The sequence below is a fragment of the Phaseolus vulgaris genome, chromosome 7 (assembly GCF_051622355.1).
Source record: "Phaseolus vulgaris cultivar YP4 chromosome 7, ASM5162235v1, whole genome shotgun sequence".
NCBI lineage: Eukaryota > Viridiplantae > Streptophyta > Magnoliopsida > Fabales > Fabaceae > Phaseolus > Phaseolus vulgaris.
Genome location: NC_143504.1, coordinates 50,986,455 through 50,996,965, shown reverse-complemented (window position 1 = coordinate 50,996,965; position 10,511 = coordinate 50,986,455). Strand labels below are relative to the sequence as shown.

General features: G+C 29.5%; 1 protein-coding gene across 1 annotated transcript; it reads right to left on the bottom strand.

The window, feature by feature from the left end:
• Positions 1-4,673: 4,673 nt before the first annotated feature.
• Positions 4,674-7,453, bottom strand: LOC137829980 (glycinin G4). The gene is made up of 4 exons (XM_068637037.2): positions 6,908-7,453; positions 6,512-6,759; positions 5,436-6,404; positions 4,674-5,290 (listed from the first exon to the last, which is right to left on the bottom strand). The coding sequence occupies exons 1-4, from the start codon at positions 7,191-7,193 to the stop codon at positions 4,919-4,921; spliced, it is 1,875 nt and encodes a 624-aa protein (XP_068493138.1). The 5' UTR covers positions 7,194-7,453; the 3' UTR covers positions 4,674-4,918.
• Between the last annotated feature and the right edge of the window lie 3,058 nt (positions 7,454-10,511).

Sequence of the window (10,511 nt, the reverse complement as noted above, 5' to 3'; positions counted from 1 at the left end):
ATAGAGGAAATAACATTTCTAAAATTGGAAGATAAGGAATTGTAAGACAAGTAATTATGAATAGGATATCTACTACTTACGGTGTTGCTTGCAGTGTGGAAATCTGCAAGATAGGCAGGTTGTCGGTGAGGACGAGCTGATCTTCTTGGAAATTGGGGTGAGATGCTTCCTGGAGATGCAGGCGGTGATAATTCTGATGGAGGTGCAATGTTGGATGCAGGAGCAGAGGCACTATTTGTTGGAAGATCATAGGATAATGAGGCTGGTGGAGGAACAGTATTGGGTGCAGGAGTAGAGGCACATGGCTCGACAGGAGGTGTAGTATCAGAAAAAAAAATCAAAAGCAGAATTATATGCATTAGAAATAGGGAGAGATAAAGTGTTAGGGTCCTTAGGCAAGCCACTGTCCAATTTATATGGAAAGTGGTTTTCATGAAAGATTACATGTCTTGATATCTCTATGCTATGAAACTTTAAATTTAAGATAATATAACCTTTTGTATTTTGCGGGAAGCCAAGAAAAATACCTTTGATAGATCTATCATCTAATTTTTTCCTATGTGCAGTAATGGTACTAGCATAACAAAGACAACCAAACACTTTTAGAAAGGAAATGTCATATGGTTTTCCAAACAACTTTTCATGAGGAGTGATGTTATCAAGTAATGGAGTAGGAATAGCATTTATTAAGAAAACAGCATGATTTACAGCAAATTCCCAAAAAATAGGAGGAAGATTTGCTTGAAAAAGTAAAGCCCGGGTTACATTTAGTATGTGTTGATGTTTACGTTCTACAATGCCATTTTGTTGTGGTGTTTCAACACAAGATTTTTGATGTATAATTCCCTTTGAAGCATAAAAATTTGACATAGCAAACTCAACACCATTGTCAGTACGAATCGTTTTGATATTAGTTTTGAAATGATTTTGAACGAAAACAGTGAAGTTAATGATGTGCTGACGCACTTCAGATTTGTTATGCAACAGAATAACCCAAGTATAACGCGAGTAATCATCAACAATAGTCAAGAAATAACGAAAACCTTGCATAGAAATTATGGAACATGGTCCCCAAATATCAAAGTGTACAAGATCAAAAATAGTAGAGGTAACAGTATTACTTAAAGTGAAAGGAGTGAAAGGAAGTTTTCTCTGTTTTGCACGACTACAAGTGTCACATACATGATGAGTATCAACAGTAATAAAAGAGTATTGTTTGCTTAAGACATGTAATCTTTCATGTGAAGGGTGTCCTAGTCTATAATGTCATAGTGTTTTGTTTGTGATATTACAATTAATAAAAGGAGCAAAACAATGCGGTTTAGATTGACTAAAAGCAGGCAAGGTAGTGACAAGATACAAGCCATGATCAGGTTTAGATTGACAAGATTGGCCATTTGGAAGACTAATTAAGACAGGTTTAATTTTAGTATAAGTAGTAAAAACGTTCAAATTGTGACAAACATGATCAGTGGCACCAGAATCAATAATCCAAGATTCTTTTATAGAAGATAGTGAAGAGAGAAACTTACCTGTTGAAGAATGCTCAGTATTGGGGATTTCATCCGTAGAGATGCTGCCGACTTGATTAATTTGAGTGTGAGAGGCAGGATCCTCAAGGTTTTGCTGACGCAACATGTTGGTAAGGAATTGGCACTGTTGTGATGTAAGTTGAATCCCCTTTACATCCTGTTCTTTAGGAAAAAGCTCAGAAAAAGTGTCAGTAGTAATCATATTATTGGCTTGGGAGGTCCAATTGGTGAATTTGTAGCCAGGAGGGAACCCATGCTTTTTATAACAGGTGTCAACAGTGTGGCCAAAACGATTACAAAAAGTGCAGACTTTTCTAGTAAAAGAAAACTTTGAGGTTTTAACATTACCAGGAAAACCCACTTGGTGAAAACAAACAGCCTCAGTATGACCATATTTACCACAAAAATTGCATGTAATAGTGTGACTACTATTAAGACTATGAAGACTAGGGTTTTCATTAAACATTGCCTAAAAGATTTTTAAAACCAATCAAGATTTTGAAAGAGAACAGAAAAAAAATAACAACCAAGAACAGCAAAGAGGGAAATAAAAATCAGAGAGAAGCGCAGCAGAACTCTTCATTCGGAGAGCTCTGATACCATATTACAGTAAATGAGGATGAATATTCCTTGTCTGATGTGATGCTTTAATGTAGCGTACGTAATCGTAATGAAGAAAGAGAGGTTTTGATGAACCCTACTTGTAGAGAAAAATAAATATAAAAGAAACTTTTATTCACTTGTCTATTAGAGAGTAAAATACATGGTGTATATATAAGAAAAAGATGAAGACCTAGCTGAAACAGAAAAAAGAAAGTTGGGTCAAACAAACAAAGCCCAATAATTTAAAATAGAAAATTAAATATATTAACACATAAATTGATGATAAAATTAAAAAATATATATATATACAAAAGTTTATGATAAAATTAAAAAATATGGAGACACCTTAATAATAAAAGTAAATAAATGTGGATACTCAATAATGATAAAAAAAATATATACAATATATAACAATGATTAAAAAAAAAATAATGTAAGAAACATAAGCGGATACATAGCCACGATAGCACCTATGTTGTTATCATAATTATTTTTCATAATATTATTATTATTATCCTTATTATTACTAAATTCATTTTTTTATTTAATATATATTAATATAAAAAAATATTATTATAATCATAAATTATTATTAATAAGAAAATAATTAATGTTATTATTATATTTATTATCATAATTATTTTATTGTTATTATTATTATCATAATAATATTGATAATTATTACTTTTATCTTCATTATTATAATTACAAATTATTAAAGTAATATTTTTCTTTTAATATATATTATTATAAAATGAAATTATTAATATTATAATTACCATAAATTATTGTACTATTATTATTATAATTATTTTAAGATTATTATTATTGTTATTATGAGTATTATTATTATTACTTTAATTTATTAAAGTAATATTTTCATTTTGATATATCTATATAATTAAATTTTTAGTATCATTATTATTATCATAATTAAGTAGTTTATTATTATTATGCTAATTAATATTATTTTTATAATTATATTAATATTATGAAATTTATCAATAGATAATATCGATGTTTAATTACTGACAAATATTTTTTCGCGTTCAATTATAAACGGATATTGTTTCGCCGTTTAATTATTGGATAGATATTTTTTCCATGCTTAATTAGTGAAATTTTCTTATCCATCAATAAGATTTATTGGTAATTATTGATGATCACACACTTATCGGTAATTAAAAATTTATTAATAAATATATGATAATTTTTTATCGATAAATCAATAATATTTTATAATTATAATTTTTTTTATTTATAAAATATACCCTTAATAACCATTAAAAATATGTTATATATTATGTTGTTACTGACTCGTTTTATATTTGTTTGAAACACTTTTGTTTTTTTATAAGTTTTGTACAAATTTAGAATATCTTTAAGATGTGATTTTTTTAAAAGGTGTATCATTTCATATGAAACAAGTTAATGATTTTTTTTAAAAGAAATTGATCCCAATATGTCGTCCTCTTCGTTTCTTTCTAATTCTTAGAAATTCTTCCTTCCCATGATGATAATCTTCTAGTTAAAAAGGAGATATGATTAAGAAAACATAATTTTAAGACATAACATTATGTAGTTCTTTTTATTCTTGTAGGTTTTCTCTTTGTAGGATTAGAACATTTTTAAATATTTCATATTATTTTATTTATTTATTACCGATTTAAAAGAAACATGTCACACCACCCAAGCCTTATACCAACTCTCTATGACATGTTAATATGAAACCCTAATACTATCGCATGTTAAAACCGAGTTAAGATTGAGGATGTTGATTTTTAATGTTAATTATGTTAATATATATATATATATATATATATTTTAATTAAATTAATACTTGAAAATTACAACTTCAAATCAATCTAACCTACTTAAAAACGAGTTGGGTTGAATTAAATTTAACATAGAATAAAAAACTCATCCTAACCCAATATGTTTTCAGTAGACTTGAATTCCTACTTAACCCAACTCTAAAACTTCCTTACTAAATGTCATTGTTAGAAGTCATTCTTAGATTTGCTCTCAAATTAAAATGGTTTAAGTTTTCATTAAAAATAAAATCAAAAGTTGGAGTTGGGATAACCAAAAGTTTGATCCCAATATTATTATTATTATAAATAATTTAACTAGTAACTTTTCATAATTGATTTTTTTATTATTATAAATTATAATAATGTATTTTCTTTCTAAATGACCAATTATAACAACAAAAAAATAAAATTTAACGTCTTATATCGTAAATTAATCAGTAATATTAATATAAAATATGAATTCTACTAGCTATTTTAATGACACTTTTATATCATGGTAAAAAATGATAAAAAAATATATGGTGAAACGTTTGTAAAATAAATACAACTTTTTTAACAGTTGGCCCAAAACATTGTTAAACATTTCTTTTGTAAACCCGATCAATTTCTTAGTGCTCTTTAATTTTTAAATATAAAATTGGTCAAAACAGTAAATCAGCGATTATAAACACCCACATAAACACAATCAAAAACTTCACAAAGATAAAAGAAGAACACGAACGGCAAAGAATAAAGACAAAACTTGAAATTAATAGTAAGCGACTCACAGGTACATAAACTCTCAACATAATCACTCAGATATTAAGAAAGGCTTGCTAGGATGGTACATAGGCTATTCTTTTATTTATATATTTATTTATTACTATTATTATTATTATTATTATTATTATTATTTGACGTACAAAATTTATTATATTATTTCATACGATGGCCACAGATGCCACATACCATCATGCATATGGTTGTTGCTTAAGATGATTGTGACTTAACAGGGTTGATCAAAGGGCCCCAGTTTCCTTCGAACTTCAGCTCACTCACTTCACTGTGTGAAAGTTTGTAAATTTTGGCAATAACCTCAGCGGGGAATGACCTGAACGTGTCCTTCAAGTAGCTGGTCACGGCGTTGGGGTTTGTCTTGAACACTACGTACTCAAATCCTTGTTCTCCAGCTTCTTCCGCCACCATAAAGTTCTGTGGCACTGCCAGCAACTGTCCCTTCTTTAGTTCATCGTCGAACACTGCAATCCCTTCGCTGTTCACCACTCTAACTTGTCCTTGCCCTCGGATCACGTATATCACACTGTTTGCGTTTAGATTCCAATGGGGAGAGTATATTCCATTCTGCATCAATATTATAAGCTCATATTCTTGTTATCATATGTTCAAATAAGTGATAGAATGAGAGAAATTCAATAACTATCAAACAAGACATTACTCATAGTTAAAAATAAAAGTGTTATATATATGATTGAAGTGAAGTATGTACCTTGTAGAGGACAACATATTGGGCACTAAGTCCTAATTGTTGGAGAACTGGGAGAGTGAGGCTGTTGAGGTTACTGATGCGACCGGCTTTAGGGTTGAAGAAGTCAGCGGATGAAGCGCGAGCAATGTTGTGTTGAAGCTTCAAGGTGCATAATGTTTCCTCAATCCCATTGGATCCACGGTTTTTGTCTTTACTTTGTTTTGTCTCCCATTCTTCGTGTGCTTCTCCTTTTTCTACTACTTCTTCTGCTGGTTGATCCTCTTTCCAACTCTTTTCGTGGCGGGTCTTGTGTCGCACTGGCTCATCATATTCCTCTTCCTCTTCCACCACTCTGTGTCCTTCTCCTCCAGGGCTTGGGGTTGGTCCCCGTGTGCGGCGAGCGCGAGGCTTCTCCTCTTCCTCCTCTTTGCGTAAATGCTTTCGGTGCGGGAGAGGTTCAACCTCCTTTTCCTCCTCTTTGTGTACATGCTTTCGGGGAGGGAGAGGTTCAACTTCCTTTTCCTCCTCTTTGTGTACACGCTTTCCATGAGGAGGGAGAGGTTCAACTTCCTTTTCCTCCTCTTTGTGTACACGCTTTCCATGAGGAGGGAGAGGTTCAACTTCCTTTTCCTCCTTTTTGTGTACACGCTTTCCATGAGGGAGAGGTTCAACTTCCTTTTCCTCCTTTTTGTGCACACGCTTTCCCTGAGATTCATCTTCATCTTCTTCTTTGTCGTCGTCATCTTCATCTTGTAGTCCTTGCCACTTGGGGCTGATCACGCTGAGGCCATCCTTCAGTTTCACTATCTGCTTCATTTCGTCCTCTGGAGAGACAAGTTTCTTTGCTATGTCTTCATCGATGTCGAGGGATCGTGCTAAAAAGCGTTTGCCGAAGCCACCGAGCACGTTGCTACCTTCTTCCTCCACCTGCTTCTGTTCTTTTATTGCCTCTGGGTGCTCTATATCCGGGTTACCAGCAAGGTAAAACTCCTAAAAACGCACCCATTATAAATTAATTAGTATACATGAATATATTTTACTCATGAAACTTGTGAAAGAAAGAAAAATGAAGTTCTTCTAAGTTAAAGATTACATACTCTGGGACTTTGATCAAGCTGGTTGTAATCGTTGGAGGTGTAAAGAAGACTGACGATAATAAGAGATTCATGGCCAGTGTTGTAGGTCCAGTAAGGAACACCAGGGGGAATCAAGAGTACATGACCTTCACTGAATTGAAGAATCTTCTGGTGGCAGTCCGATGGCTTCTGCGAAGAAGTAGATTCATCCACTGCCTCCTCATACGTCTGAGGACATCCCGGTATTGCAAGTCCAAGTGCTCCCTTTCCTGCACCCCCCACACAGCTCACGTCAATCACCAAACAAAACAACACAGATTATGAACTAGGTACCCTCTTCAGCTATAATGTGCAAAGAGATAAAGGTAACATAGATAATAATCTGCAAGCAGGATTAGAGTGTGAGCAGTTAGTTACCTTGGACGGCAATGATCATTTGGGGATAAGGTGAGTAAGATGGCATGTGGAGGCCATTGCGGTATATGGTGCGTCTGCTAAAAGTGACGCCTGCACATTCCAGCTCACGGTGTGTAGAGCTCCACGTCTCAATCAAGCCACCGTTGGACTCAACGCGGTGGTCGGGTTTCAACGCATTGAGGCTGTTGATTCGGCACCTGTTGAACAAGTTGGTGGTACCAAGGCATGCCGGGGCAAAGAGCAGCAGGCAAAGAGAAAGAAGAGAAAGCGTGAAGGGCCTGGACATGTTGAAGGAAGTAAGCAAAGGAAGTGGTGAATGGGTTGGTGAAGTGTAGAAGAGAGGGGTTGTGATTTATAGGAAGAGAAGAGAGTGAGAGAGAGACACGTAAGTGAGTTGGTGACATTCTTCAGCTTGCATGGCTATGGCTTCCAAATTTGTAACACCTCATAAGCTTGTGGGCTCACCTTGCTTCAGAATCAAATTGAATTCGTATGCTTCTTCCCTTGTCTCAACGTCTCTAAGTCTATCCACTTTCAGAATCAGACATTTTCGGTTTTTCTTAATCGTGATATATGGATCATAAAAGTTTTGTTGATGTGTATGTTTTTAGTGTTGAAAGTGTTAATACATCCTTATGTATATCCACTGTCCACTATGTACAACTGCATAATAGTTGCATTTCTGTATATATATTAATATTTTATATTTCACGTGCTTTTAAAACAAATTCTATTCTTTCCTTGCGGATTCTATTTTAATATTTTTTGTCGGCAACGGATTCTATTTTAATATTTTTTTTTCTTTTGTTAATTTTTTCTTCTGAGTTTTCTTTAATAATTATAAAATTTATTCTTGTGCAGAGTAGAGGTGTTAATTTTTTTTTATGTATAATAACAATATTAATAATAATAATCATCATAACAGTTATTATAATAATTGATAGTTAAACTTTTAATAATGGAATAAATACTAATTTAAAAATTATTTATAAATAATAAAAATTAATTTAAAAATTAATAATTTGTTTCAATCTATAAAATAGTATCTAATTTATCAGAAATTAATTATTTTTATTCTTTAAAATTAGTTTTTATTTAATATTTTTTTAATAGTGTAAGTGTGTAAATGATTAATAAAAGACTATTAAATTTTACTATATTAATAATATAATTATTTTAAAAAAGTTTATAATTTTTATGTTCAAAATTTTAAATTTTCGAATATTTTAAAGAAAAATTAGGTATGCAATTTTCTTTATGCTTAAATTATCAATCTAATAAATTATAAATAAATAAATTTGATAAAATATACTATTCATAATATGATTTTTATTATTCAAATTTTTATTTTATTTTGAGAAAAAATAGATTTTCATATGCTTTATATAAATTACTTTTTTATGAATCATAACATAAATTTGTTTGAAAATATTACGTAAATATGAGATTTTATTAATTTTAATTTTTTGAGTTTTTTTTATCAAACATTTGTCTTGTCTAAATTAAATAGATAAATTTTAATATTTTAAAAAATTAATTACTTAACAATCAATAAAATTTTAATTATATTTTTAATTTTTTAATTTTTTAAATTTAAATATAATATATTTTATTATATTATTAAAATAAAATTATTGAATCGATTTCTTAAAAATGTAAAAGAATAAACTTTTAACTTTTCAATTTTATTTTTGATATTAATTCTCTGTCACTTTATTATTTTCAGTTTTCTCCTTCATTTGACAAAATCATCCCTACCATATAAAAATCTCCTTCCACCTCATTAGTTGTATTTTGAGGCAAGCAAACCTCTAAAATAATTTTTCTTTCTTTTTACTGTACTTGGGTAAAAAATTTAGGAAACTATCAAAATAGGTTGTATTTTTGGAAAATTACAAATTTGGAGTTACTTGTGAGAACTTGATACAATAATTTTAAAAAAATTTGTTAAGGTAACAGGACTTTTTACACTTTAAGTTGACTGGTGAACGTGTTAAGATGATTAGTTTAATTTTTTTAATTGAAGTTGTGTAATTAATTTTTTTTATATCTTTCTAAATAATTAATATTAACATATAGATTATTAATTACATTTGAAATGAATTAAAATTGTGTATTTAATTGTTAATAAATTTTTTATGTTTGTATATGGATTTTAAAAAAATATTACTTTATAATTTATGTAAATAATAATATTAATATGTATAATATTATTTTATACAAATGGTGTATAAAATTTTCATATGAAAAATATAACTTTCATAATTATATAAAAGGATGAGGAATGATATTTTAATAAAAAATTTAAGATAATAAAAATGTGTTTAAAAATATTGTTTTGAAGAATGGTTAGGTTTAACATATACATTATAGCTTCTGATTTTTTATGGAGGAATATTTGGTATTGATGAATTTATGTATTCACTATGATAAAATAAAATGAAGGTATAAATACATATAATAGGTAACAAAATTTGAGACTAAATTTTATTATGAAATTTGTCTATATGACATACTCTTACATTTCTTATTATAATATGAATATTTTTTAGGCTTAGTTTGGATCTTCTATTTTATTATGGATATGTTGAGTGGTTGGTTTTTCTTATTCATGTAGACGTATTACGGGATCATGTAACAATTTGGTTCAGTGAAAGTAAATTAGTAATTCATATTTCAAATTGGATTAAATTAAATCTCATAAACCTTAAAAATATTGTGGATACTGGGATCAGAAATCTCATGAGTGGTAAATGAAAAGAATACCAAATAATAATTACATGTTGAAAAAGCAAGCTTATGCCCCGAGTCTTATAAATTAAGCCATGATTTTCAAAAACAAAACTTATTATCAATAAAAAAAAAGCAAAAAGTAAAAAATATTTTATATCACGATGTTAATGAAGTAAAAAGTCCAGCTAATCTTATCTTTCTATAATAACTCTTTTTTTATATCAATACTCCTAATATTTAAGACACTCAAAGTAAATTATGTATGTCTGCACATTTCAGAAAGTACTAATGATAGTCATTAGGACATCAAAGTGTAAACAATGAAAATACAAATTACTGGATCAAAATATGTTAAATTCTAAATAAAAATAATTTTTCAAAATAATTTTTATCTTATTTAATATTCATTATTTATTTAAAATAATGCGGTTAAATTAAAAAAAAAATGTATTAATCCATATTTCAATTTTCAAAATTTTGAGAACCTCTGGTCAGATCAAATTTTATCAAGCCTTTTGTCATTACATACATACATGAACTTTTTAATCAGGGTGATTCATCTTCATGACTAGAATGGGCAAAACAAGTCTAACTTATGTTAAAGTGGACCAATTTTAATCATTCTACTTAGTTCGCAGTTTAAATGAGTTTACAAAAAACAATATTATTTTATTAATATATGACTTAATTTAACTTATATAACTTGCTTTATTTAGCAGATATTCAAATTGGTTAAATCATGCAACTATCAATAACTGGGAAAATTTTTGTTCCAATAATTCATGGCATGGCTTTGGGTTGGAAGTGTTGAAAAAGAATTAGAAAGATATGGATGTGTACAGAATGAATGGTAGTAGCCGTGAACTAGATA